The sequence below is a fragment of the Onychomys torridus genome, chromosome 1 (genome assembly GCF_903995425.1).
Source record: "Onychomys torridus chromosome 1, mOncTor1.1, whole genome shotgun sequence".
NCBI classification, from domain to species: domain Eukaryota; kingdom Metazoa; phylum Chordata; class Mammalia; order Rodentia; family Cricetidae; genus Onychomys; species Onychomys torridus.
In genome coordinates this window covers 81,053,788-81,081,222 of record NC_050443.1, presented here as the reverse complement: position 1 = coordinate 81,081,222, position 27,435 = coordinate 81,053,788, and the positions used below count along the sequence as shown (strand labels likewise).

Below are 27,435 nucleotides of genomic sequence, written 5' to 3'. Positions count from 1 at the left end.
GAAAAAACAAAACAAAACAGAGCTCATTCTGGCTTTTGTGGGGAAGGTGAGTGACTCAAAGAAACTAGAGGAAAATCTTGTCCCTCAAGGATCAGTGTGTGCAGAGATGGCGAGGGAGAGGAAGTGGCCTTGTCTGCATTAGCAACTCTTTAGTGCTTTAAGGGGCTGATCTGTGGTAAGTAGGGTGATGTGAAGGTGGGAGCGAGCAGAGAAGGGGCCATCACGTTTGCCAGGTACTTCCTATGACCCCGAGTGTTTCTTTAGTTGGCTCTAATAAGAGGACATTTATGTAAGTGTGTATATATGTGTGCATGTATATATTTTTAAAATGCAAATCTTTCAAATATTCTCAAATTTATTGATTGATTTTTTGTGATCTTTTTTTTTTGATTTATTGATGCATGTATTTGTGCATGTATGCATGTAACTGGGGAGTCAGTTCTTTACTGCTACCACATGGATTCCAGGGATTGAACTCAGGTCATTAAATTTGGCGGCAAGTGTCTTTACATGCTAATTCATCTTGTCAGCCCCCCAAAGAGACTTTTCTATTGTCCCTCAGCTCTTTAGGTCATTACTTTGGGGTGTGGGGGGTTATCACTAAGTAGCCCAGACTGGCCTAAAACCCACAATTCCTCTGCCTCACCTCCTCTTCCAAGCACTGGGATTACATGTTTCGCCAATTGTAGCTGAGTTTGTTTGGCACATATGTTCTTTGAGAGGTTAGGTAGGGTCTGGTGCATATGCTGTGGAAGCTGGGTCAGGAGAGGGTGCAGGGCAGAATGGCTTTTAGAGAAGAGGAAAGGAAAAGACTGAGGAAGAAAGGCTTTGAAAAATGCTTCTTTCCATTTCTGTACCCTCTAACTGAACACCATCCTGAGGGTTAGGTCACTTGATGCAACTGCCAATCTGGAGAACTCAGCAGGGCTGGGTCACCCTCTCCCCCAGGGCTAACAGGATTTCTAGGCTGACATGATGACCCAGTGGGTCCAGAGTCGAGGGCAGAGAACATGCTGTGACAGGATGAAGGATCTGTGTGTCCCTGGCCCTTCTCAAGGCAGCAAGCAGCCAGGGATCTGAACTATTTAACTACCAGTCATAGAGTCTGGAAAGATGAGGGCATGGGGCATCACTTCTCTTCTTGCTTGGGAAGCCCAGCTCCTTTTATAAACCTCCCATGCCATGGGGTCAGAGATTATTCTTGCTGATCTCTGTTCCAACCTCAGGGAGCCTCAGGGCCCCGAGTGCTGAAGGAGCGGGGGTCTGACCTTATTTTTCACTGTAGGGACAGAGGGTCTGAGGCTGGGAAGGAATGAGACCCACAGGTCTAGGTCTCCCTAATCACAGCTCCCTGTGCACAGACACAAAGACATGGCCTGGAAACAGACACCACTCCTGCTCTTGGTCTGCATAGCCACCACATGCAGCGCACGGGACAGAGCAGACCTGCTCAGTGTTTGCATGGATGCCAAGCACCACAAGACAAAGCCGGGCCCTGAGGACAAGTTGCATGACCAGGTTCTGGTGGGAATAGTGTTGCCGGGGAGGAGGAAGTCAGGGTGGGTGTGGTGAGCAGCCAGACACCCCACCAGCTGAGCTATTGCTCTGGAGATGACATGGTGTGTGGGGAAAGTGGTGAGGTGATTTTCTGAGGGCTCTCCCCAGAAGAGGACCCGCTGGGGCAATGACAGTGATCTTAGAGGCCTCTAATTAGAGGCCATGTGATGAGAATCTATTACTCAAATAAGGGCCCATGGAAGCACAGGGACTCACAGAGGTTAGACACAACCTGCCCTTGTGGTAGGGTTCAGGTAGGACTAGGGAGAGCTCCTCTAGAAATTTGGAGGGTGAGAGACCGCAAGAGTGATGCTTTCTACCCTCAATTCCCAGAGGGCCAGGTCCAGAAGTGGGAAGGCCCTCAGTGAGAACCATGGGTATGAGGACTGCAATTCACATGATCTATAAGCATTTATGCCAACAGATGGAAACTCAGTGTGGCCTTTTTGTAACAAATATGTTTAAATCCTCTTTTATATTCTGGAATTCACTATGTAGACCAGAAATCTAAAGTTAAAAACAAACACAAAAACCTGGCCAGGTGAGGTGGCACAGAGCTTTAAATCCAGCACTCAGGAGGCAGAGACTAGAAGATCTCCAGTTCCAGAAGACTTGATGCCCTCTTCTGATATGCTCATACTTACATGCAGGTACACACATCACATTTAATAAAATAGTAAAAGAAACCAACAACATAAGAACACAAAATATGACACTGACCTTTGTTACATGTATTTATCTGTGTATGTGTGACACACACACATGCTTGCTCATGTGAGCACACATACATGCCATAGCACAAGTGTGGAGGTCAGAGGGCAACTTGAAGGAGTCAGTTCTCTCCATCATGTATGTCCTGGGGATTGAACTCTGGTCCTTAGGCTTGGCGGCAAGTGCCTTTCTATACTCGCTGAGCCTTCTCATTGGCCTGTTTTGTTTTTGTTTTCTTTTTTAAATGAACAAATGAAAAGACTGTAACTCACTATGCAGGCCAGGCTACCAGGTGGGCATTGAACTCACAAAGAGTCACCTGCTTCTGCCTCTAAAGTGCTGGGATTAAATGTGTACACCATAATACCTGGCTTGTTTGGGATTTTTAAGCCATTGTTTCCTTACTTATTTGATTTTTTGATATAGGGTTTCAAATTCAGGATGTAACTGAGGATGACCTTGAACTCTTGGTCTTCCTGCCTCTTGGCCATACAGTTTATAAGTAATATAAGCACCTGAGTGATTATTTTATACGTGGGTTGTGGGACCGTGGGGGCTTGGTGGCACCTGGAGAGAAGATCTCCAACTACAGCTTCTATTTGCTGAGTGCTGGTTTTATAAATTTGTACCGCCATCACAGGGTATGTTTTGTTTTTGTTTGTTTGAGGCAAAGTCTCTGTGTAGCCTTGCTATTTTGGAACTTACTCTGTAGAGCAGGGTGGCCTCAAACTCAGAGATCCGCCTGCCTCTGCCTCCTGGGTGCTGGGATTAAAGGCGTGTGCCACCACCACCTGGAGTTCTGTTTGTTTTTGAGACAGAGTCTCATCCATGTTGTCTAGGCTGGTCTTGAATTCATGGTCCTTCATCCTCAACCTCCTGAATGCTGGAATTGCAGACATGTTGCCAACATGCCCAGCTGAAAAGAGTTTTTATAAAGTGTGAGGCGCTATATAAATGAGAACTATTATCCCAAAGACAAGGCTCCCTAGCTTCTTGATTGTGCTGTGAGAATTGTATCTTCCTAGAGATGGGGACTCCGGAAGGTCTGGGACAGAGGGGCCCCTGTGGTAAGTGTTCATGGAACACTGGGACAGGGAAGTGAGGGCCAAGTGAAGCAAGGCTGGAAGGTGACATGACACAGAGTAGGGTAGAGAGACTCAGCCTGCTCTTTCCCAACTAGTGTAGTCCATGGAAGAAAAATGCCTGCTGCTCAGTCAACACCAGCCAGGAGATACACAAAGACAACTCCCGTCTGTACAACTTCAACTGGGATCACTGCGGCCAGATGGCGCCTGCCTGCAAGCGTCACTTCATCCAAGACACCTGTCTGTATGAGTGCTCCCCCAACCTGGGGCCTTGGATCCAGCAGGTATGGGTACTTCCATCACACACTTCAGGAGGGCTACCCTTGGGCTCAGTCTCTTTACAGCTACAGTGGCCAACATCCCCTCTCCCTAGGTGGACCAGAGCTGGCGGAAAGAGCGTTTCCTGGATGTTCCCTTATGCAAAGAGGACTGTCAGCAGTGGTGGGAAGCCTGTCGAACCTCCTCTACCTGCAAGACAGACTGGCATAAAGGCTGGGACTGGACCTCAGGTAAGGGCCCAGAAAGATGGGATTTAGGGTTTGGAAAGAGGGAGATTAAAGATTTCTGGGGTGAACTTTGACCCTAGGGCTGAATGTCTGTGCTCATCATGATTCTGCCTGCAGGCATTAATACGTGCCCAGACACAGCAGTCTGCAACACTTTTTAGTTCTAATTCCCCACACCAGCCAGCCTCTGTGAGGGTCTCTGGAGTCACTCCTACAAACTCAGCAACTACAGCAGAGGGAGCGGCCGCTGCATCCAGATGTGGTTTGACTCAGGCCAGGGCAATCCCAATGAGGAGGTGGCGAAATTCTATGCTTCCCTTGTGACAGCTGGGGCTGTCACCCATTCAGTGGTGCTTCTTGTGCCCAGTCTGACCCCAATGCTGTCATTATGGCTCCTTGGCTGAGGCCAGTCTTCTCTTTAGACCTCTCCTCTCTCTCTCCCAAGCTGGGTCTCAGGTCCCGCTCCTCTAAGAATGAGGAAGTCTTAGCTTCCATTCCACTCCTCTGCCATCCAGTTCCTGCTCTACAACAGGGCCTGGGGTTCCTACAACAGTCATTTCGAATAAATCTGTGACACATCTCAGTCTAATGAATTGCAGTCACTGTGAGTGTGTGGGTGGGTGGGGACAGATCCTTTTGGGTCAGAGCAAATAGAGTGTTTGAATGCTCCTTGTCACTATATAAAAGTTCATCATTACTTCCCTCTTCCCAGAAGGTGAATGAACTAAGTGTCTATGCATTAGTAGTCTGTAGGGATCTAGTTGCTTCTGGGGCCCCAAGTGAGAGGCAGATCCAGGCTTTCTTATTTATATAGTTCCCAAACATTATCCCCTCGTGGGCTGAGAATGTAACTCAGTTGGAAGAGTGCTTGTCTAGCAGGCAGAAGCCCTAGGTTCTATCCTAAGGGGTGCTGGCACAGGCCTGTAATCCCAGCACTCTGGAGGAGGGAGAATAAGTTCAGTGTCATCGTTGCCTACATGGAGAGTTAGAGCCAACACGAGATATAAGAGACACTGTTTCCAACAACAACAACAACAAATATCCCCCTATTTCCACCATGTGTCTGCTCAGCTCTATACTCAGTTTACAACGGGAAAGCTGGGAACAGGGGTTAAGCAAAGGTTCTGGAAGATGGCTTACAACTTCACACTGCCTACCATGATGTAGATAGACTAGGCCTGGGCCTCTCGCAAGAAGAGAGTCCATTAGGAAGCCAGTCTGGAGGATACAGAGGAAATGCAAGCTTGCATTTGGCCCAGTACTGTGTCCTGCAGATGATGCTGAAGGTTAAAAACCTTTACAGGATTCCCAGAGGCAGAAGCAGCCGCTGTCCTTCATTTCAATTACATTCGTATTTATTCTGAGTGTGTGCACGGGTATGTGTGTGGCTGCATGGGTGCCTTGACACAGCTATGAAGTCAGGACAACATGCAGGAGCTGTCTCCTTGCACCACGTGGGTCCCTGGGATTCAACCCAAGTCTTCAGACTGGGCAAAAGCACACCTTTACCTGCTAAGCCGCGGCAAAGACCCATTCTTTAGCATGTCTGTCCTCTCAGGGAACTGTAAATATAATGATTGGGAGGGTTGTTAGAGCTTTTGCTCCTCCTCCTTGTTCTTGCTTTCTTTGAGGCAGGATCTCCTATGTAGCCTTGGGTGGTCTAGCCTTGGGTGACCGAGAAAGCTGCTTACAACTGGGTAGAGATCTGGCTTCTGCCTCCTGAGGGCGGGGATTACAGGCATGGGCAAGTAAGACCTCCCGCTTGCTTAGTCATGGCACATCTCCAGAACCTGGGCTTGAGTTGATTTCTGGGTCTCCTGTGCCCTCTCTTCCTCCCTTAGGGGACGTCTCTGGCTCCATTTCCCTATCACAGTTACCCTCGGTGGGGCACGGGTCTGAGACCAATACACCAAATTGCAGATCCGTAGTCTAGGTCTCTGTCCACAACACCAGGGTGCCTCCTGACAAGAGGCACGTCTAAGTCCCTCATGCCAAATGGGCAGGAGGAGTTGGGTACAGATCGGAGGTTGAGAGTTTTTATTTTAAGCCCTGGCCGGAGCAGAGAAACACGTAGGTTATTGTATTAATCTGGTTCAGAAGGCCCCTACAGACCTCCTCTTCAGGTCCCAGGCTTCGTTCCAGCTGGGTTAAGCCCACGCACCTTTTCGAAACAGAGGAAACTCCTCAGGGCTGACCCCAGGCACGGTCAACAGGTTCAATTTACCAAAGCGAAAGTTCTCTCCCAGGTTAAAGGGATGCTCCGACAGTCTCCCAGGAGTTGGTGGCTGTAGGCGAACGGCTGGAGGCCTGCGCCTTTAAGGAACCAGGGGGCAGAGGGGCGGGGCAGGAAGAGAAATCCCTGGAGACGCCGCCACCATCCAGGTCTTTTTTTAGGGGGGAAATGGGGCGGGCCAGAGCCCGGTTTGGGTTCCGCCCCATCTTCTCCCGCCGCACCCCCTTTCCGCCCCAGGGGTGGGTGGATGGGAGATCGTAGCAACCCGCGTCTCCGGGGCTCCCAGCTCGCACCTGGCCCACCGAGTCGCAAGTTTGTTGACTCGGAGGGAGTAGCCAGGGCGGGGGCGGTGCTAATAATACCCGTTCAGTCCCCGGTCGCGCTTTACAGTTTACACAGCTGTCACCTTCTTTACTCCTTAATTAATAATAAAAATAGCCGCCGTCCGGGAGCGCCCGCAGCGTGCCAGGCCCCGAGCTTTACAGGCAGAGCCCCAATGAATCCGCCCTCCTAACGTTACCCTAGTAGTCGACAGCGGGAAGCTCAGACGCGGGGAAGAGCCAAGACTGGCCCGAGGTCACTCCGCGGGCGTGCGGCGCGGAGACCCGGACGGACGCGGGCGGCCGAGGCGGGGCGCGGGGGCAGCCCGGGCTCCGGGGGCGGGGCTCGGGCGGGGCGGAAGGCGCGGGGTGCGCGGTAGCGGCGGATGGCCATCTTAAGTGGCCTCGGGGAGTCCAGGACGGCTTTCCCGGGCTAGGAGTCCCCGGAGTCGCCCCAGAGGTGGGGCCTGCGCGAGGCGGCTGAGGCACCGGGACTTGAGGGAACTTTTTTTCTAGATGGTCTAGGGGGGTCCTCCCGGTCTGGTGCTGCAGGACCTGGGCCTGCGGGTGTGGGGCGTGGTGCCAGGGAACTTGGTGGAGATGGGGGAAGGGTTCTGCCGGGCTGGAGGGCCTGCGGGGACCCGTGCGTGAGGGACTTGCGGGTACTGGACCTCGTGCGTGTGTGGGGGTGGAGGGGTGGGGTGGGACATCGGATCTCACTGGAAGGGGTCTTGTGGGATGTGCCAGGGATCGGAGTTTTGGGGGTTGAGGTCTGAAGGGGCTCTGATCTCACAAGAGTTGGGGGAACTTGTTCGCTTGGATGATGGGGGTATTTGTTGGGCAGGTTCATCCTGGAGCCTTCCTTTGAGAACCCCGTTCCGGCAAAGCTGTAGGGGTGCCGAGTAGAAAGGGTGTGTAGAAGAATCAGACTTTTATAGGGATTAGGGGTCATCTCATTGGGAATCCTTGGAAGGGTTGAATTCACCAGGGAGAGCTGGGACTCTCAAATTGTCCGGGAGCGGGTACGGGGAACTAGATCTTCTTGAGATGAGGGACAGGATAATTGCGGGGCTTGGGAAGTGGGAGTCCTGTAGGACTGTGGGGGCATCGTCCTTGCTGAGAGGTTGGGGGCAGGGGCGGCCCGGGCTCTGGGCCGAGTAGAGGGGGAGGGGACCGGCCCGCTCCAAGCTTCGCTCCTGCCCCTCCCCCGCCGCCTCTGAACAAACTTTTCTTTCTTTCTCTTCAAGTTGGGGCCGGCGCTGCTGGCGGCGGCGGCGGCTGCGCGGAGACCCAGGCGGCCAGTGCGGCCGGGCGTGGAGCCCCGATCTCGGACTCGCTCAGGCTGGTGGCTTCTCAGGCCCGGGACCCGGGCACGGCCCCAGCCTCGACTCCAAGCTTTCCCGAGCGGATGGCGCGGGGCGGCAGGCATCGGCGGCGCTGAGCCCTAGGCGGGCCATGGCCTCAGTGTGTGGGGCGCCGGGCCCCGGGGGCGCGCTGGGCAGCCCGGCCCCTGCCTGGTATCACCGCGACCTGAGCCGAGCTGCGGCGGAGGAGCTGCTGGCTCGGGCGGGCCGCGATGGCAGCTTCCTGGTGCGAGACAGCGAGAGCGTGGCGGGGGCCTTCGCACTCTGCGTCCTGTGAGTAGGGCGGGTGCACGTCGAAGAAGTGTTCCTTGGCCGTGGTGGTAATCGTGGTAGTGGGGTGACTGGAGCTGTGGGGCTGCAGCCCCCCCGCCCCCCGCCTCCACCCCTGAGTCGAGACCTTGACTTTATGGCTGGGTGGAGGAAGGATACAGGGGAGCACTTCCTGCTGTCTGGGAGCACTTTCTGGGGCCTGAGGCCAGAGTTCTTAAGCCCAGGGTAGGTGTGATGGGAAGAAATGTCTGCAGACTGTGGCAGACCTGCCTAGACTCCCCCGTGCCCCAGATGCACAGGGAAAGGATGCATGTTCCACACGTTTGCAGTTCTTTTAAAAGTACTTAGTGGTGGGCAGCAGGGGGCAGAGGGACCAGTGTTTTGATGCTCAGCAATTCCTTAGGAGTTTGTGGCTATATATGGTTGTGGGGTAGGGTGGGATAGTGGGTGGAGACAGGAGGACTTGGGTGAAGCTGTGTGGGACAGCACCTTCATTTCATGAATCAATGAGTGAGTCTTAGTTTTGGCTTGAGCTCTGGTTAGCTGGCCATGAATGAGTGCTGAGTGTAAAGCTACACTTGGCAGTCTTTTGAGTGGGCCTGGTCCTGTGGCTGTACCTGGCAGCTGTGTGTGGTCGTGGTGTACTCTCTGTTTTCTGTTGTTCTCTCTCTCTCTTTCTTTCTTTCTTTCTTTTCGAGACAGAGTTTCTCTGTATAACAGCCTTGGCTATCTTGGAACTCACTTTGTAGACCAGGCTGGCCTCGAACTCACAGAGATCGGCCTGCCTCTGCCTCCCGAGTGCTGGGCTCTCCCAGTGCTCCCTGCCCCACGGCTCCGCACTGAATGGGCCTCTGTAGGAAGCAGCAGGCACTACTGTGTTTAGCTCTTGTACGAACACTCTCAAACCCCATTTCTTCCATCCTGTTTTCCCCCTCTTCTGACATCTCCCGGGAGCATTTCTGATTGTCACACTTGGGATGGGGCTGTGGACATTGCGTGGATAGAAGCCACATATTTGCTACATATTTGACAGTACCTAAGACAACAAAGGATTATGGGATTCCGAAGGCTAGTATTGTAGACACTGAGAACTCTGGCCAAGACAGTTGACCTGCTGGGTGAGGGGTTCTGTAATTCTCAGCTTTTGCAACAACTCAGAGGTCCACTCAGTGTGGAGAGACTAAAGCCAGACATCTTATGCCCACGAAAATCCCAAGAGTCCTGCCTCCTAGCCACCTCTAAACAGATCCCTTAATTAGGGAGGGAACAGGGGCAGGTGCTGGATCAGCTGTCCGAGAGGGAGGGGGACAGCTGGGGCCCTTGTCTGGGTGAGGAACTATTGTCCCAATGAAGAGAGATCCTGGTTCCATTGTCAGGAGAAGGCATTTGGGGGGCGGGGAGGGATGTGTGTGTGTGTGTGTGTGTGTGTGTGTGTGTGTGTTGGGTAGCTTTCAGGAGCCTGGCAGAAGGGATCAAAAGTGGGTGGGCTTCCCAAATACATGCTTACCTATATACACATCACATGTACACTAATAACATCCAAGACACACCCCTGCCCTGACAGATGAACTGGCTTCTGTCCTGGTTCTAGATACGAGCCAGTACTACCTTTTATTTGTTCTGTGACCTTGGGCAAATCATTTTTTCCTTTTGAGCCCCAGTTTTCATATCTGGAGAATGGAAATATTAACATCTGCTTTACAGTGTGAGTATGAAATGAGCTATGTGAGATGCATAACACAGCCAGGGATTGGTTACTGGGATGCTATGATTATTATAAACACAGATCCTGACACCACAAAGTAATCTCCCCTGACTAAGGTCAGGCTAGCTTTAGGGAGAAAATGACCTTGTGATGTTTGGTCCTCTCTGGAGCCAGCACCTGCTTCTGCCCGGCATAGACAGAGACCCCATAACCTCTTTGAGGTGTGGAGGCCAAAGGAGACTGCCATCCCCCACTTAGTATGTGCCTGGCTCAGCTGTTACCTGCTCAGCTGCTGCCACCATCTGTCAGCACCCCTCTTGGCTTGGGGTCCCTGGAGGCTGAGTCTTCCATAGGGATTCCCCTTGGGTCATTCCAGTTCCCTGATGCTTGAGAGAAAGCAAAGCCCTATGTTGAAGCCCCCACCATCCCCTGTAAAACTGCCCCCGGCACACCCAGCTCCAGTGGAGCCAGACACCAGCATAAACAGACAGAGCCGTACATGTGTGTTAGCACATTGCCCGTGCATGCAAATAGGAGCTAACCAGGCTTCTGAGCACTTTCACTCTGGCGGGGGGCCCAGACTGGTACCACAGCCCAGAGGGGCTGTGTAGACAGCTGTAGAGGCCACAAAAGAGCTGCCTGTTGCTTTCAGGCCCTTCGGTGGGTGGGTGTGGAGGCTGTCTAGGTCTGAGAGTGGGGAGGGGGGCCTGGTCATTCCTGCTCTTGTTGGCAATACTAAGAGGGCGGAAGTTGACTGCCCCATCATTAACCCTGTGCAGCCTGGACAAGTGGTTTGAGAGAATCCAGAGAGGGCCGGAGGTTGAGCCTGGTAGCAGGAGTGAATAGGAAGAAGACATTCTGGTATTCAGACCCCAGCCTAGGGGTGACAGGCTCTGGTCCCTGCTTTGTACTAGGTACCAAAAGCATGTACACACATATCGCATTCTGCCAGATGGAGAGGACTTCCTGGCTGTGCAGGTAGGAGCTCGGACCCGTGACCTCTAATTTTGGTTTAGCCTCAGACTTGGGGACCTGCTGGCTGACCCTGCCACCCTTGTTACTTCAGACCTCACAGGGTGTTCCTGTGCGCCGATTCCAGACCCTGGGTGAGCTTATAGGCCTGTATGCTCAACCCAACCAAGGTCTTGTGTGTGCTCTGCTGCTGCCTGTCGAGGGGGAGAGGGAGCCAGACCCACCAGACGATCGAGATGCCTCAGGTATTGCTCATCTTACAGTGTGAAAAATCCCTTCCTTGGGCTGCGGAGATGGCTCAGTGGGTAAAGCATGTACCGCATAAGTACTAGGACGAGAGTGGATTTCAGATCCCCAGATCCACCTGAAAGGTGGCTGGGTGTGGTGGCCATGGGCAGGGAATCCCTCAGTGTATCAGTAAGGTGAAGTGTGATGGAGGAAGCCATGCAGTGTCAGTCTCAAGCCTACGCGAGCGCGCACACATACACATACACACACACACACACACACACACACACACATTCATGCTAACATGTATTCACACACTTACATAGCACGCATACATATATAGGCAAAGAAGAAAAGAAAATCCCTTCCTTGCCCGGCCCTTTACTCTCTCTGTTTCTTCCCATCCCCACCTCCCTGAAGTCCCACTTCCCCCTAACCATGGTACCCCACTCGATAACCTCTTTTCTGTGGCAGTCTCTGACAGGCATGGCATATCCCTGTCACTGAGTCGAAACTGCTGCCCCATTGTTCCCTGTCCACAGATGTGGAGGATGAGAAGCCCCCCCTACCCCCGCGCTCTGGCTCTACCAGCATTTCTGCCCCTGTGGGGTCCAGCAGCCCCCTGCAACCCCCTGAGACTCCCACAGCTCCAGCAGCTGAGAGGTGAGACCCTCCCGGCCCCCTCTGCTGAGCAGGAAGTCCCTTCTCTGAAAATTGTTTCCCCGTTTAACTGCCTAAGCCCCACCTAGGGACCCCACCCCGTCTCAGCTCCAGGGCAGAAACTCCGGCATCTTCCTCTCTGATTGCCTCCAGTACCTGACGTACTGGGTAGAGTAGGGGTGTTTGGACAGCCAGCGGGGCCTCCCCTGACTCTTCATCTCTCCTGCAAGCACTCCCAACGGACTCAGCACCGTGTCACACGAGTACCTGAAGGGCAGCTACGGGCTGGACCTGGAGGCTGTACGAGGCGGAGCCAGCAACTTGCCCCACCTCACCCGGACCCTTGTCACCTCATGCCGAAGGCTGCACAGGTACTGGCTGAGCCCATGTGTCACACTCTGGTCTCAGACCTGGAACAGTGAGCTATCCGCTGTGTCTTGGCTTCCTCCCTTTGTACCCTGTTCTACATACTGAAGATGGAAGGGCCACACTCTGGTCAGCGCCATGTTCCCTGAGCGGAGGTCAGGGGAGGGATTCTGACCCCTCTGTCTCCCCTAGCGAGGTGGACAAGGTTTTGTCGGGCCTGGAGATCCTGTCAAAGGTGTTTGATCAGCAGAGCTCGCCTATGGTGACCCGCCTTTTGCAGCAGCCGGTGAGATTGTAGGGAGGCCTCCAGAGGTGGGACATACCTTGGAGCTGTGTGTGTGTGTGTGTGTGTGTGTGTGTGGCTTCTGCTTAGGAACCATGTGTACCACCCTTATTTCCTCTCTCCCCCCCCCCCCCCAGAGCTTACCACAGACTGGAGAGCAAGAGCTGGAGAGCCTCGTGCTGAAGCTATCTGTGCTGAAGGACTTCCTGTCGGGCATCCAGAAGAAGGTGGACTGACCTGCCCTTACCTGCCCCTGCAGGCCCTTATCCCAGCATTGTTGCTGCCCCACCCTCTTACATCCCTCCACCTCACCTTTTCCCTACCCCCTCCAGGCCCTAAAGGCGCTGCAGGACATGAGCTCCACAGCACCCCCTGCTCCATTGCAGCCTTCCACACGAAAGGCCAAGACCATCCCTGTGCAGGCCTTTGAGGTACATGGCAGGTGGGGCCTCACAGGCCCAAAGGTGGCTGGAGACAAAGTGGGTACCTCCCTTCGAAGGTCAGCAGCCTTCCCTCTCGTGTCTTACAGGTGAAGCTCGATGTGACCCTGGGTGATCTGACCAAGATTGGGAAGTCCCAGAAGTTCACACTGAGCGTGGATGTGGAGGGTGGGAGGCTGGTTCTGCTGAGGAGACAGCGAGACTCCCAGGAGGACTGGACGACCTTCACACATGACCGAAGTGAGCCAGAGCCAGAGTTGGGGGAAGTGGGCCGCTCGATAGCACGGGTTTGTGTGACTCCCCTTTCATCCCCCTAGTCCGCCAGCTCATTAAGTCCCAGCGTGTGCAGAACAAGCTGGGTGTTGTGTTTGAAAAGGAGAAGGATCGGACTCAGCGCAAGGACTTCATCTTTGTCAGTGCCCGGGTGAGTTGCAGCCTGTGCCAGGGTATTGGGGGCTCCCGGAGTGTGCAGAGGCTATTTCCTGTTGGAATCTGAGGTGTGGGCCTGTCATTTCTGGCAGGGTGTGTATTGAGAGTAGCTAGCCCGATGTTGGATTCAAACACTCACTTTTTTTCAATATTCAGCAAGTACTTGCTAGTGCTTCCGTGGTATGTCATCACCCTGTACAGTGGGGAACCTCAGGCATGACCCCTCTCTCTTACCTGCCACAAAGCGGGGTATCTCTGTGGAAGGGTGTCCCTGACTGGCTGTTGTGCTCCCCCCTTCTCCCCCACCCCCAGAAGCGAGAAGCCTTCTGCCAGCTTCTGCAGCTCATGAAGAACAAGCATTCCAAGCAGGATGAGCCGGACATGATCTCTGTCTTCATAGGCACCTGGAACATGGGTCAGGCCTGGGGTTATGGTGGGGGAGGAGGCTGGCCCAGGACCAGGGCATGACCCACCCCTCTAATTCCTGCTGTCTCTCTCCTCCATCTCCAGGAAGTGTACCACCTCCAAAAAATGTGACATCTTGGTTCACATCAAAGGGACTGGGGAAGGCCCTGGATGAGGTCACAGTCACCATACCCCATGATATCTATGTCTTTGGGACCCAGGAGAACTCAGTGGGTGACAGAGAGTGGCTGGATCTGCTGCGTGGGGGCCTCAAGGAGCTTACAGATCTGGATTACCGCCCGGTGAGGGGGTTATCTTTCCTACAGACTTTGTGTTTTCTATTTGATTTCCTGGCTAGCCCTGGGGAGTACTGGTCACATGACTTTCCTTCTAAGCCCTGATGTTTCCTTTGGGAGACTGAACTTGAATTTTATGAGTTATTCATACCACAGGAAGGGGTGCTTTTCTTGTTTACTCTGGAAAGGGATAGCAAGCCATCCTAGCCCATGACGGACAATGTAGATGATAGGCCATGGGGATGCAGGTAGGGACGTTGGCTGGGGCCGAGGACGACCCCCCACTCTCTCCATAGATTGCCATGCAGTCACTGTGGAACATTAAGGTGGCAGTTCTGGTCAAGCCAGAGCATGAGAATCGCATCAGCCATGTCAGTACATCTAGTGTGAAGACCGGCATTGCCAACACCCTGGGTGAGCAGGGCCGGTGGGCCCCTGAGGGTGACATGCTTCTGTTCATGCATGCCTCCTGCCTTTTCTCCAGGGTACCCCCACTTTGCATGGTTCTAGTTTTCTCACATACGGGATACTTTGTATGTTCTCATTCTAAATCTTTTGCAGCCCCAAGGGAGACTCCTGGCAAAGGTGTGCGTTTGTGTGTGTGTGTGTGTGTGTGTGTGTGTGTGTGTGTGTGTGTGCGCGTGCGCGCGCGCATGCGTGTGTTCTGGGGAAGGAAGGATACCGACTGCTGCTTGGAGGGATAGAGGACAGTTGAGATTCCTCTTTAGATGGCCCCCTTCAGCCATCTTCTTATTCTTGTCCTGACAGGGAACAAGGGAGCTGTGGGTGTCTCCTTCATGTTCAATGGCACCTCTTTTGGCTTCGTGAATTGTCATCTCACCTCAGGAAACGAGAAGACTACCAGGTGAGAGACACCTTCCTCATGTCTCTTTTCTTACCCTCCATTCTCCTGAGACCCATTCCTTTTCCCATCGCCCAGGCCTTGACGTCCTACATTCCTGTCCCTAAAGACTCCCCCCCCCCAATCTTCTCAGGACCCCTCATCCCTGACCCCAAAGACTTCTCACCTTTATGTTGTCCCTCCTTCCTGACTCTGGACACCACCACCACCCCCCCCCCCCCCCCCCGCCATAGGCGGAACCAGAACTATTTAGACATCCTGCGTCTACTCTCCTTGGGGGATCGGCAGCTCAGTGCCTTCGACATCTCTCTGCGATTCACTCATCTCTTCTGGTTTGGGGACCTTAACTACCGCCTAGACATGGATATCCAGGTGCCAGCAGGGCCCGGCGGGTGGCTGTAAAGGAGGGCATGGGGAGGGGAAGCTTGCAGGGTTCTCCTCCAGAGGCAAGCCCCCGGCGTTTGTGTGTGTGCCCCAGGAGATCCTGAACTACATTGGCAGGAGAGAGTTTGAGCCCCTGCTCAGGGTGGACCAGCTCAACCTGGAGCGGGAGAAGCACAAGGTCTTCCTTCGATTCAGTGAGTGAGGGCCTGGCAGTGTTCAGTGCTGGCCCTGGGGGTCGGAATATGCCTGGGTCGTCGTCATCGTTGGAGCCGTGGACTTCATGTGTCCTCTACTTTCCTTAGGTGAGGAGGAAATATCTTTCCCACCCACCTACCGCTATGAGCGGGGCTCCAGGGACACATATGCTTGGCACAAGCAGAAGCCAACTGGGGTGAGTGAAAAATATAAATTGGGGGAACCCTCCCTCTGGTTCCAGGGAGTCAGGAGATGGGATACCAAAGATCTGGGTCTCTGCAATTTACTTCAGCTTCTGGGGCTTCCCTGAGGCCTTTGGGGTGATGTTGGCTGTTTTGGGAGTCCAAGGAAGAAGGAAAGTGTTGGGTCCAGTAATAGAAGAGCAGTGGGGTTTGTCAGCTCTGGGTGGGACCCATGTTGAGACTCCCAGCTCACAGGACTGACCACATTGCCCCTCCTGTCCCAGGTCCGGACCAATGTGCCTTCGTGGTGTGACCGGATTCTATGGAAATCCTATCCTGAAACCCACATCATCTGCAATTCCTATGGTCAGAGCCTTGGGAAAGGTTGATGGGAGACACTGGGTGCCATTACTCTGCCTCAGCTCTCCTTTGGGAAGTGGGGCAGAGAGTAGGATAGTTCTCTTGAGCCCCAATTCTGTCCCCCTAAACAGGTTGCACTGATGACATCGTCACCAGCGACCATTCTCCTGTGTTTGGGACATTTGAGGTTGGAGTTACTTCCCAGTTCATCTCCAAGAAAGGTGCTTGTCCTGATGTGGAGACGTGGGGCAGGGAGCACACACAGTGGCCGAGGGATGTGATGGGCTTGACGGACCACACATGTATGTTTGGGTGTGTGTTTGTGTGAGTGCAGGGGTGTTTCTGAACCTAGGATATGTGAGACTGTCTGAGCTTAGGTCATCATTGGAGGTGTGACATACCTGTGTGTATGTATCTGTCACACATATGCTTTGAGTATGCCTGCAGATGTGGCATGGTGTTGGCAGACAAGCCTAGGGGCACTCTGGTCCCCATGCCCTCTGAATGAACCTTTCATGCTTGGCATGTCTTTCTGCCCCAGGTTTGGGTTTTTAGGTCTCTATTAATTTAGGACTGGGAAACTCCTTTTTGCTTTATCTTCAGGTCTGCCAGGGCCTAATTTTCTGTCCTAAGCTCAGCACCCTCACCCTTTTGCTTACAGTTCTTCCCTTGTCCCCTCAGGGCTCTCTAAGACCTCAGACCAGGCCTACATTGAGTTTGAGAGCATCGAGGCCATTGTGAAGACAGCTAGCCGCACCAAGTTCTTCATTGAGTTCTATTCTACCTGCTTGGAAGGTCAGAGGGGGCCATTGCTGGCTGTGGGCCAGGAGAGAGTGGGATGCCAAAGGCTGCTCAGAGTGGTCAGCCCCTCAGCCAGGTCCTCCCACCTTCACCCCAGAGTACAAGAAGAGCTTCGAGAATGATGCTCAGAGCAGTGACAACATCAATTTCCTCAAAGTCCAGTGGTCCTCCCGCCAGCTGCCCACGGTGAGGCTGCAGGAAGGGCCCCGACTTGTGGATAGAGGGGTCCAGAGGGCAAGAGGCAGAGGAGCACTCTGCGGGACTCCTTGGGAGGGAGAGCCAGGCTGGAGGGTCTGCTTGTGTGTGCTTTTGTACGCAAGTAAAGATACGGACAAAGACAGTTGCATCTTTGGGAGCTGTGGAACCAAGTTGTGGTTTGTTTTATTCATTTGTTTAATAAATGCTCCCAGAGCCTCTGATGAATGTCTAGTGTTGTCCATTGATGGCACAGAAAATTAATTAATTATAGAGATGTTAAATGCTGTGAAAGGCCATGCAGGCCTGTGTCTTTAAGAGTGAGCGTGAAAAAGCCTTAGGGCAAGGGGTGAGTGGGACCAGGAACCTTGTGGGAAGGGCATGATGGGGTAGTTAGGGCAGTGTTCCTCACTGGGCCTCTCTGTTCCTCAGCTTAAGCCAATTCTGGCTGACATCGAGTACCTGCAGGACCAGCATCTCCTGCTCACGGTCAAGTCCATGGATGGCTATGAATCCTATGGTGAGGGGCAAGCGGTACCTAGGGGTACAGGAACCAGGTAGAACCCTAGAAAGGTCTGGCAATTTGCTGGTCTGTTCTATCTACTCCTTAGGGGAGTGCGTGGTTGCACTCAAATCGATGATCGGCAGCACGGCCCAGCAGTTCCTGACCTTCCTGTCCCACCGTGGAGAGGAGACAGGCAACATCCGTGGCTCCATGAAGGTGCGGGTGCCCACAGAGCGCCTGGGCACCCGTGAGCGGCTCTATGGTGGGGGCTCCATTGAGCAGGGTGTGGGGCATCTGATGCGGTGGTGTGGGCTAGGTGTAGGAGGGCAGACCAAGGTGGCAGCATGTTGGAATCCTGTGCTACTAGAAGGCTTTGCAGCTATGACTGAGTGGGTCTTCCCTGAGGGATAGCTGGGGAGGGACTCAATATTTTCAGTGCCCATTAATATCCCTAGGATCCAGGACTCCCAAGTCCTCGCTAAGTTTACCTTCTGTGTTTCCTCAGAATGGATCAGCATTGACAAGGATGAGGCAGGAGCCAAAAGCAAGGCTCCTTCAGTATCCCGGGGCAGCCAGGAACACAGGTGAGTTAGGGTTAAGTACCACAAGAAGGGACCCTCAGGGGCTCCTGGTCGGTTCCACATCCTTTTCCTGTACTTCTGGCAGGTCTGGGAGCCGCAAGCCAACTTCCACAGAAGCCCCCTGTCCCCTGTCCAAGTTGTTTGAAGAGCCTGAAAAGCCACCACCAACTGGCAGGCCCCCAGCCCCACCCCGAGCAGCCCCTAGGGAGGAGCCCTTGAACCCCAGGTGAGAGACTTGCTATCCTCTAATTCAGTCCATTACCATGCCTGGCTCTCAGGGCCGGCCAGGTGTTCGAGTGCTCTGACACCTCAGGGTGACAGTGGCCAGCCAGGCCTCCTTAGGTGTGGCTCCAAGTCAGAAGGAACACAATTAGTGTTTTCTCTCAATTCTGCCTTTAAAAAAATAGATGTAGTAATTGGTTCTAAAGCTAGGGCATGGTACCAAAACCTGTAATCCCAGTATTTGGGAGATGGGGCAGGAGGTTTAGGTGTTCAGTCATTTCCAGCTACAAATGAATGCAACAATTCAAACAAACAAACAAACAAAACCAGACACAGCTTGAAGTTATTTGGAGGCGGCCCAGGCTCAGGGTCTACCCTGTAAGGCTGCACCTAACAAAAGGCCCCACTGGGAATGGGTTCATTGCCAAAAATTTGAAATATGCTTCTTGCTAGATTCTTCTTTTTAGATGTCCATTATTATGTATTATGTACACAAGTATTAGCAAAGGTTCTGAGAATATGGATAAGAAAGAAATTTAAAGTTTGCTTAATAAGTTTCCCAAACCTAATGGGCCAGGGACCTTCCTCCCATGGTAGCAATGTCCTGGGCCTGGGCATCTTGGCATATACCACTCTCCCAGCACCCAGGAAGACTAAGGAAAGAGGATTGAGGGTTTGAGGTTAGCCAGGGCTAAATGGTGAGGGCCTGTCTAGTGGGGAACTAGTGTTCTGTAGATAGAACGCCAACCTGAGCCTGGCTAGGATTCTGCAGGAGGATCCCCACCTGCTTCTGGAGGCTTTTCTGATCTCTTTGGTCATCCTCATCAAAGGCTTTTTTTCACCCATTTCACCCAGGTGAGCTCAGGTTTCAGTTATAAAATCATAAAAGAGCTGATATGTGAGCAAGTGAGGAAAAGGAGCTAGGGTTTTACCTCTTGCACTCCCCCTTCAATTTTAGAGATCATGAAGTCATCGAGGGCTCAGAGTGAGTCAGTGACGTACTCAAGGTCCCCCCACTTCACCCACTGCCCTTTCCTTTGGGTCCTGAAAGTTTTCCTGCTCCCAAACTAGGTTGAAGCCAGAGGGGACGACTGAGCTGGAAGGCGTGGCGGCCCCTCCTCCACTCAAGAACAGCTTCAATAACCCTGCCTACTATGTCCTGGAAGGGGTCCCACATCAGCTGCTGCCCCTGGAGCCACCCTCACTTGCCAGGGCCCCGGTCCCACCTGCCACCAAGAATAAAGTAGCCATCACAGTGCCTGCTCCACAGCTTGGGCGCCACCGGACCCCTCGTGCTGGAGAGGGAAGCTCATCGGATGAGGACTCTGGCGGCACACTGCCTCCTCCAGATTTCCCACCCCCACCACTGCCGGACTCAGCCATCTTCCTGCCCCCTAGCCTGGATCCTTTGTCAGTGCCAGTGGCCAGGGGCCGAAGTGGGGGTGAGGCCCGTGGTCCACCACCTCCCAAGGCCCATCCAAGGCCACCACTACCCCCAGGCACCTCACCTGCCAGTACTTTTTTGGGGGAGGTTGCAAGTGGGGATGACCGGTCTTGCTCAGTACTGCAGATGGCCAAAACACTCAGTGAGGTAGATTATGCTCCTGGGCCTGGACGCTCAGCACTCCTCCCCAGCCCCTTGGAATTGCAGCCTCCCCGAGGGCCTTCCGACTATGGCCGACCCCTCAGCTTCCCTCCACCCCGCATCCGAGAGAGCATCCAAGAAGACTTGGCAGAGGAGGTGTGTAGACCAGGGCTAGCTGGCTATATGTACCTGATAGGCAGTGTTCCTTCAGTCTGTCTCTCAGAACTCACTGGTGTCCACACCCCCCTTTGCTTGTAGCTGGATAATGGGCCTTTTGGGGACACATGAATCAGCTTCATTCCCCACCTTCTTTCCCCTTAGAGCATGGGTAGAATGTGGCTGTTTGCATGTGTTTCTGTGAGGGGCCACCTTTAGTTCCCCCTAACATGCCGTATTCCCTTAGGCTCCGTGCCCGCAGGGCGGGCGGGCCAGCGGGCTGGGAGAGGCGGGCATGGGTGCCTGGCTGCGGGCCATCGGCTTGGAGCGCTATGAGGAGGGCCTGGTGCACAATGGCTGGGACGACCTGGAGTTTCTCAGGTGGGGGCGGGGCTGGAGGTGGACAGGGCGGGGTGTCTGGCCTTATGGGTGGGATTGTGGGAGCCCTAGGACCTCCTAGCCCATCTCCCAGCTTCTCTTAACTCCTGCAGTGACATCACAGAGGAAGACCTGGAGGAAGCTGGGGTGCAGGATCCTGCTCACAAGCGCCTTCTTCTGGACACCCTGCAGCTCAGCAAGTGATAAACGCTGCGAAATCAGAGCTTTTTCCCCTTTGGGAAGGGCACGTGCAACCAGGGCTTGAAAAGTTCCGAGGGATGTGGCAGTGCTTCTCTGTCTATTTATTGGGGATCAGTGTTCCCTACTGCCTAATTGTTTGGGGTGTTCTAATTAGGACAAAGTGCTACCCACCTAGCTTTTAGGTCCAGGGTCGGGAGTTTAGTAGCCTTTGGTAATAATGAAGCACACTGGTTACTCTGGTGTGGACACCTCCCAGCCTCAGGGTTGTACGTGGGGTATAGTTGGGCACATCCTGGTCCCCACTTCCACCGATGTTTCCACTTCCCTCCCTCGGAGCTGAACCACAGGGGAAGAGTTCCTTCCTCTAACTTCTACTCTGGGGACATCTGTCCGGAAATGAAGGAAGAGCCCAGAACTGGGCTGGGATTATTTAAGTGTTTCTGTGTGGGTTTTGGGGAGGGAGGGCACATTAATCTTATTGGGGTGGGGCAGGACCTCGGCCACAAAATGAAATTTGCCTAGTTCTGGCTGTACCTCTGGTCCATACTGCCCTTGCCCAGGGAATGCGTGGCAGTCTGCGGTAGAGAGGGAGGGAGGTTCGCTGGCTGCCATCGCATTGGGGGCAGGGTTTTTGCCAACAGTTTATCCCATCTTGGGAACTCGGAAAGGTTGCCGGCTTGATGTCTTCAATAAATTAAGTTTTATTTGGATTGAGCAAAATCACCTTAATAAATTACAAGTTTTTTGAAAGAAAAAAAAAGGGGGGGGGAGCTACTTTGTTCCGTTCCCCGACAGCCTTTCCCCTCTAGTGTGTGTCTTCCCTCTGCACCAGACTGGCTAGGGATGGGAGGTGACTCGTTAGGAAATTGGCAGTGGGTCCCTTCAGGTTGCTGATTTTAAGGAGTGGCTGGCCCGCCTAGCAGGAAAGTAGGAGCTGTCGATTCGGCCTCTTAGGACGCTTTATGATTGGGCACTGTGTTAGGGACAGGTGTAATTTGACCCCGGTTCCTAAGAAAGCCAAGCTAGAAAGGGCAGCCCTGGAGGGGATCCCGGTGTGAGTACTCCTCCGCTGGGCGCGGGTAGGTGAGGACGAGAGTGGCCCTGGCTTGTTTTACAACGAAGGGGAGGCCACATCTAGGGATCAGACGCTGGATAGTGGGGAAGACGGGGAGCTTCCAGGCAGGCGGCCGGGATAGGGAAGGACTGTCGGGTACAGCAGGGTAGGGGTGTCTCTTGGGGCAGGCTGGGTGCCTCCGGACGCCCGCGGCTAGAAGAGGTTTGTCTTCAGGGCGGGGCCGGGCTTCCGGTGAAAAGAGGACAGAACTCCGGAGAAGGGCCCGGGACCGGGCTCCGCTGGCTGCCAAGCCTTAAGCAGCTCGGCTGCTCCCGCACCGGGCCCGCCGCCCCCGCCGCCCGCCACCCCCGCCCACAATGCGCCCTTGAGTGGCTGGGGCCCGGGCCCGGAGCCCAGCGCGGCGGGCAGAGGACTGGGGCTCAGGCGCGGGCTGGCCAGGCTGGGTGCGGGCGGCGGCGGCGGCAGCGACGCGGTGCTGTCGGGCGTGGGGCTGCACGTGGACTCCTTGGAGTCGTCGTCCTCGGACGAGCAGCGCGCCTCGCCCTTTTTGGCTCCCGTCGCTCCCGCCGCGCCTTTGGCGCTGGCCGCGCGCTCCTGTTTGCGGAACTTGGCCCGGCGGTTCTGGAACCAGACCTGTGGGCACAGGGACCAGTCAACCCAGAGGACGGTCACGGGGAGCATTTCAGCCCCGGGACGCTAGGCGCGTGAAAGATCTCGGTCCCTTCTCGGTCCAGAAAGGATAGGTCACGGGTTATAAACAGTCGGAGGTCTACAGCCTTCCGCCCTCCACCACTCCACGAGGCGCCCCGTCCCTTCTTCCGGCTTCTGATGAGCTTAGATTTTTGTTTCTACGATCTGCTCACCCACAGCATACCTTTTTGGGAACTGGGCATTCACCTGGAGCTTTCTAGGACAGTGAAGAATGGGGTCGGGGCCCTAGGGAGACTTTTTGTACAGGGTGCCCCCATCCAAAAAGGGCTAACTGGGACTTGCACACCCAGACCTCTCTTGTCTGCCCCAAACTTAAACTTTACTGACTCAAGAGTCCATCCACATTGCGACGCCTGGCCGGTCATCTAGAAGTACTGATTGGCCTGATCCTACCCGTCTGTCCCCTGTTAACCTGGCCGCCTTGCTTCCTGGCTTTTGAGTATTATCTTAAAGCTCTGAGTTAACGTGGGTGGGGCGGGGTAGGCAAATTAAGCTATTCAGCTCCAGTCTTTGAGAGCCCAAGTCCCGGCCCGCTGCCTCTCCTGGTAGGTAGCCACACCTGAACCGTATTGGCTTGCAAACTGTAGCTGTCCCTGGCTCCCAGGTGTCTAATCTCCAGCACCCTCCTCTAGCAAGTGCGTGCACAGCACGTGCATGCGCCCACTCACCTGCACGCGAGCCTCAGTGAGGTCGATCTTGAGCGCCAGTTCCTCGCGTGTGTAAATGTCCGGGTAGTGGGTCTCGGCGAAGACGCGCTCCAACTCCTTGAGCTGCGCACTGGTGAACGTCGTGCGGATACGCCGTTGCTTGCGTTTCTCATGCAGGCCGGACGGCTCCGGGAAGAACTTGTAGGGCACTGCAGGTGTGTGCGCGCGCGGGCAGGGGCAATGAGAGCAGAGTGCGTGAGAAGCTGATCTCAGTCCCCCAGACCCCTGGGTCCTGCCCTGGAGGAAATCGCATATAACTCCTCCCTCACCGCTATTTGGTTCTCAATAGTCTCCAGCCAGTGTCCTAAGGGCTGAATCATCAGGGAGACCTGAGGCTTAAGCATTCCCTGAAACAAACCAGAAGCTCCAACTAAGGGTTTGATGTCCATCCATATTCCCTCCACCTTCTTCCAAGCCTACCACCCCACTGCCCTCTCCCAGCCTCCCACCTGCACCGGGATGTTTCTCCTCAGGCACCCTTCCTCTGGGACTGCAGGTCCCGTTCCCTGATCACAAGAAACGGCCGGGTATGCCTGCCAGATCTCATCGGCACCAAAGTCTCCCTACTAATCAGTCTTGGGCCTTGGCTCTGCCTTTGAGACTCTCCTGCTGGGTCTAGCCTGCCACCGACTGCTGTGTGCTGATGTTTCCTTTTTTCCTGCACCCCTGCCCATCTCTTTCCTTCCCAAGCTTTATTTCCTCGGTTCTGCCTCTCATCTCTGATGTCATTCTTCTCCAGACATCTCCTCTTCCTTGTCTTCATCTTCCTCCTTCTGAACCTCTCTTCAACTTTCCCTTTCCGGGCCTCTGTTCTCTTTGTACCCATTGAGGAGGGTTCTTATTCCCTCCTACCCAAATTTTTCTATCTTCTTTGCCCCATTTATCCCACTCAGCACCTTCTCTGTGTCCTATCTCCTCTAAATCCTATCCCAGCTGCTATACTCCATGCAGATACCATCTCCAAACCCGTTTCCAAGCCTGGTTTAAGTCTCTATATTTTTCTTGGGATTCACCTTCTTTGTCCCATCTTCCCAAACCCTTGTCTCCAACACTCCATTTTTATCTCCCTCCGGCTCATCTCTTTTTCCGCCTCTTAGGCTCCCCATCTTCCTAAATTGTGATCCCACCATCTGGTTCTTACCTCTGTCTCCCGACACCATGTACCCATTTCTCTCTCAGGGTCCCTATCTGTGATCCCATCTCCCCTACCTTATCCACCCACAGCCTCACAATTCCTTTTCTCAGGAGTCTATCTCCTTATTTCCTGTTCCCATTTCTGCAACCCTCATCCTCGCCGGTCTAAGACCACCAATCTTCCCATCCCCATTTTGGTCTCTGGTCTTAATGATTCTTATTTTCCTAAATTCAAGTACGTATCTCCCCCCATCAAACCCCAGTCCTCCTTTTGGGTTCCGTGATCTTCCCAGGAGGGCAAGAGACAAGAGATGAGGAAGCCAGATGGGGCAGGCTGGGACTCTAACAGAAGGGATAGGGTGCCTGAAAGGCTCAGTGATGTTGAGGGTTTGGAAGGGGACTTGCTTGGGTCAAAGGACTTGAATGAAGGTGGAGGATCTGCTCTTGGGTTTTGCTGGGCTTCAGCTAGAGTCCGGGTTGGAGGGAATGTGGAAATGAAAAGGGCTCAAAGATAGGGGTTCCTTTCTTTTCTGTGGCTATGGGAACCGGTTTTTGGTGGTACAGTAAGATTTGGGCCCAGGCAGGACAGGTCTAAGGGCATGGAGAGGCTAGAAAGATGGTACTAGGGTTCTAGACAGGGTCCCATTTGGGCAGCTCAGGGACAGCAGGGAGCTTTGCTGAGGATGGCATCGTCTAGGACACAGGTGGTAAAGATGAGAGTTGACTGGACTGACCTGGAAGTCCGTTCCGAGGATACGGGGGATAGAGAGGTTTGGTGGTGGCCTTTGTAGGTGGGAAGGGGAGGGCCTAGCGAAAGGCCCAGGGCTGGACCTGTTTCTTTGATCCTAAAGGCACAGGGTAGGGATTTGGCATGGAGAAAGAGGAACAGGAGGTACAAGAGGGTGTGGCTCACCCCTGCCAAGAAGAAACTCCTATTACTAGGGTTCTCAAAGTGCATTGGAGGATCTGGCCAGGGGTATGGGCAGGGGGCGGCTTGTGGGAACAGCAGTCACATTCACTTGCAGAGTAGGGCAGGGAGGGGGATTCTGTGGGATTTGGAGGCAGGGTTGGGACGGGACTGCGCTCACCTGCCGAGTAGGGCGCGGGCTGGTGGTCGCGTAGGGCGCCAAGCGCACAGTTGGAGGAGCCGAGCGCGGGGCAAGGTGGCCCCGCGGCGGGGAAGGCAGGCCGCAGGGGACTGTATTGGAAGCCACCAGGCTGGCTGCAGGCGCCGAAGTCGCCGTAGGCGGACGCCTCCATGGCCGCCACGCACGAGTCGTACGAATTGAGGTAGGAGTAGTCCATCGGCCCGAGGGGGCGGGGGCGGGGGCCGGGCCGGCCGGGTCGGGTCGGGTCGGGGTCGGGGTCCCGGGTTGGGTGGAGTTCGGGATGGGGGATTGGAGCTTCAGGTGCAGAGGACCTGAGACCCGCTCTGAACACCCGAGAGTCCGCCCGCCCCGTCGCGGCCCGCACTCTGCCCCGGTGCAACGCAAGTGCAGTATGGCCAGCCCGCGCGCCTTTTAACGCGCAGGACCCCGCGGAGGGGGCGGGGCGGGGCGAACTCCGTGGGGCGGGGCCTGGGCGGCCCAGACCCCGCCCCTAGCCACCCCGGCCCCCCACCCTAAAGGGCTCCTGCCTACCTCTCAGGGCTCCAGAGGAGCAGGCGGGGCTGCGTGGGACCCCATCCGGAGAGTCCCTTATCCTGTTCCAATCTGGCCCAGACCTTCGATCCCTGCACATCATGCCCAGCAGGAGGGTCCCGACCTCGTTCCTGGGCCTCCCACCTGCGGCCCCCCGTGGAAGCTAGGGAGGCAGGCCCCGCGGTGCTGGTGTGAAGAAGTTAATTCAATTCTCCCAGATAACCGAATTATTCCGAGCTGGTCCCTCAGCCCCGCCCCCAGCTAGGTCCTATCCCTGCGAGGACTGCGGAGGCTGCCCTGGAGTGAGGGGGATGGAGACAAGGATGAGAAAGAGACAAGAGATGGAGCCTGAGACAAGGACAGGGAGGGGACGTGGTTATAGAGAGGAGACCGAAAGAAAAGGAGACAGACCCGGTGATAGGGACAGAGGAAAGAGGGATGTGTAGATGGAGACAAAGATGAAACGCATAGAAGAGAAAGGCAGTGGTGGAGATGGAGACAAGCAGAGAGAGGACCAGCAGGATGGAGAAAGACAGGCACGGAGACAGACGGACACTGATGGACATGGACGTGGATTGCAACCAGGACTGATGGAGCGCCAGAAAAGGCTGGGACCAAACAGAGGCAATCATAGTGAGGCCACACACAGGATGGTCTTAGAGTGGCAAGGCCAGACACAGACCAGCGGAACAGAGGCTGATGAGTGGAGAGAAAGAACCTCCTGAGAGCTGGGATTCGTGAGCCAGAGCAGAAGGCGGGCAAGACACTGTGATGGAGGCTGTTGAGTGGGGCGGCAGAAGGGGAGGAAGTTGCAGGCTCGAGGTCTCCCTGACTTGTCTTGAGGGCCACTGGAGCCTGCACCTGCTGAGTCCAGCCCATTCCCTCCCTTCCCTGTTTCCTCACCCGCATTGTCCTTCCCAATAGCTGTGCACCGTGTGTGTGTGTGTGTGTGTGTGTGTGTGTGTGTGTGTGTGTGTGTGTGTGTGATGCTAAGCTTTAGGAATGTGGTAATGACCCCCTTTCTGGCCTCCAGCTTCTTTCTTCCCTTCAGAGGCTCTTTTCTTCTGGAAAACCTGGTAGAATGGTTTTTCTATGGATTTTCACCAGCTCTCCAAGCTGTGGGGTAATGGAGCACATTCAGCACCTTTACCTGGAGGATGAGTAGAACCCCCCTTCTTCCTCTCTGGCTTTCCTAAAGAATGAATTGAGCCTCTCCTCAATATTCCTCAGCCCCAAGTCTCCAGGTTTCTATACTAGGTCTGGCTGGTAGGGAGTCTGAGACCCAAGGAAAAGCCAGAAGAGGGTCATGTCCTTATTACTAAAGTCCTCTGGGATTAAAAGGAACACTCTTGGAATTCTCTTCCCCTGTGTTTACCAGCACAGTGGGGACCACAGCCCAGCCTACTCATTCTTTGCTTGTCACACGCCTTGGTTCCTGTAAGTACTCTATGTCAAGAGTTTTGGGGGTGTTTTCACAAACCATTTCCCCCCAGTTTTTGGTTGGATGTATGCATAAACACAAATTTTACTATCATAACTATTTTTAATTGTATAGTTCAGTGTTGTTAATTTATTCATTCTGTCGGACAGTACAATATCACTGCCATGTTTATTTCCATAACTCTTCATCTTGTTAAATACAAACTCCATATATGAAGCAGTAACCATCCCCCCATCTTCTGGTAACTACCCTTCTAATGTCTGTCGGTCTGCCTATATAAGTTTTTGAGA

General features: G+C 54.2%; 3 protein-coding genes across 5 annotated transcripts; 2 read left to right on the top strand and 1 right to left on the bottom strand.

Annotated features, from left to right (window-relative positions):
* The first annotated feature begins 1,366 nt into the window (after positions 1-1,366).
* Positions 1,367-4,363, top strand: Folr2 (folate receptor beta). Its single transcript, XM_036174378.1, is given in 4 exon segments — positions 1,367-1,518; positions 3,449-3,637; positions 3,727-3,862; positions 3,977-4,363. Coding segments are annotated over 4 exon segments (759 nt in total). The 5' UTR covers positions 1,367-1,371; the 3' UTR covers positions 4,264-4,363.
* A 2,070-nt stretch (positions 4,364-6,433) lies between these two features.
* Positions 6,434-21,147, top strand: Inppl1 (inositol polyphosphate phosphatase like 1). Of its 3 annotated transcripts, none has more exons than XM_036191854.1 (30): positions 6,434-6,668; positions 7,257-7,323; positions 7,660-8,049; positions 10,666-10,729; positions 10,818-10,968; positions 11,494-11,614; positions 11,842-11,982; positions 12,170-12,263; positions 12,398-12,487; positions 12,593-12,691; positions 12,790-12,940; positions 13,018-13,124; positions 13,442-13,544; positions 13,640-13,836; positions 14,127-14,244; positions 14,599-14,695; positions 14,926-15,064; positions 15,171-15,270; positions 15,379-15,467; positions 15,738-15,819; positions 15,945-16,034; positions 16,495-16,608; positions 16,712-16,800; positions 17,242-17,329; positions 17,421-17,576; positions 17,820-17,898; positions 17,981-18,121; positions 19,189-19,858; positions 20,106-20,239; positions 20,350-21,147. In XM_036191854.1, exons 3-30 carry the CDS (start codon positions 7,868-7,870, stop codon positions 20,438-20,440), a joined length of 3,777 nt encoding a protein of 1,258 aa, XP_036047747.1. In that variant the 5' UTR covers positions 6,434-6,668; positions 7,257-7,323; positions 7,660-7,867; the 3' UTR covers positions 20,441-21,147. The 3 variants fall into 3 exon arrangements, with proteins under 3 accessions (XP_036047747.1, XP_036047731.1, XP_036047740.1); XM_036191838.1 differs by lacking the exon at positions 6,434-6,668 and adding an exon at positions 6,785-6,872; XM_036191847.1 differs by lacking the exon at positions 6,434-6,668 and having other exon boundaries at positions 7,156-7,323.
* Positions 21,119-25,553, bottom strand: Phox2a (paired like homeobox 2A). Its single transcript, XM_036191867.1, has 3 exons — positions 25,153-25,553; positions 22,892-23,079; positions 21,119-22,145 (listed from the first exon to the last, which is right to left on the bottom strand). Exons 1-3 carry the CDS (start codon positions 25,367-25,369, stop codon positions 21,705-21,707), a joined length of 846 nt encoding a protein of 281 aa, XP_036047760.1. The 5' UTR covers positions 25,370-25,553; the 3' UTR covers positions 21,119-21,704.
* Between the last annotated feature and the right edge of the window lie 1,882 nt (positions 25,554-27,435).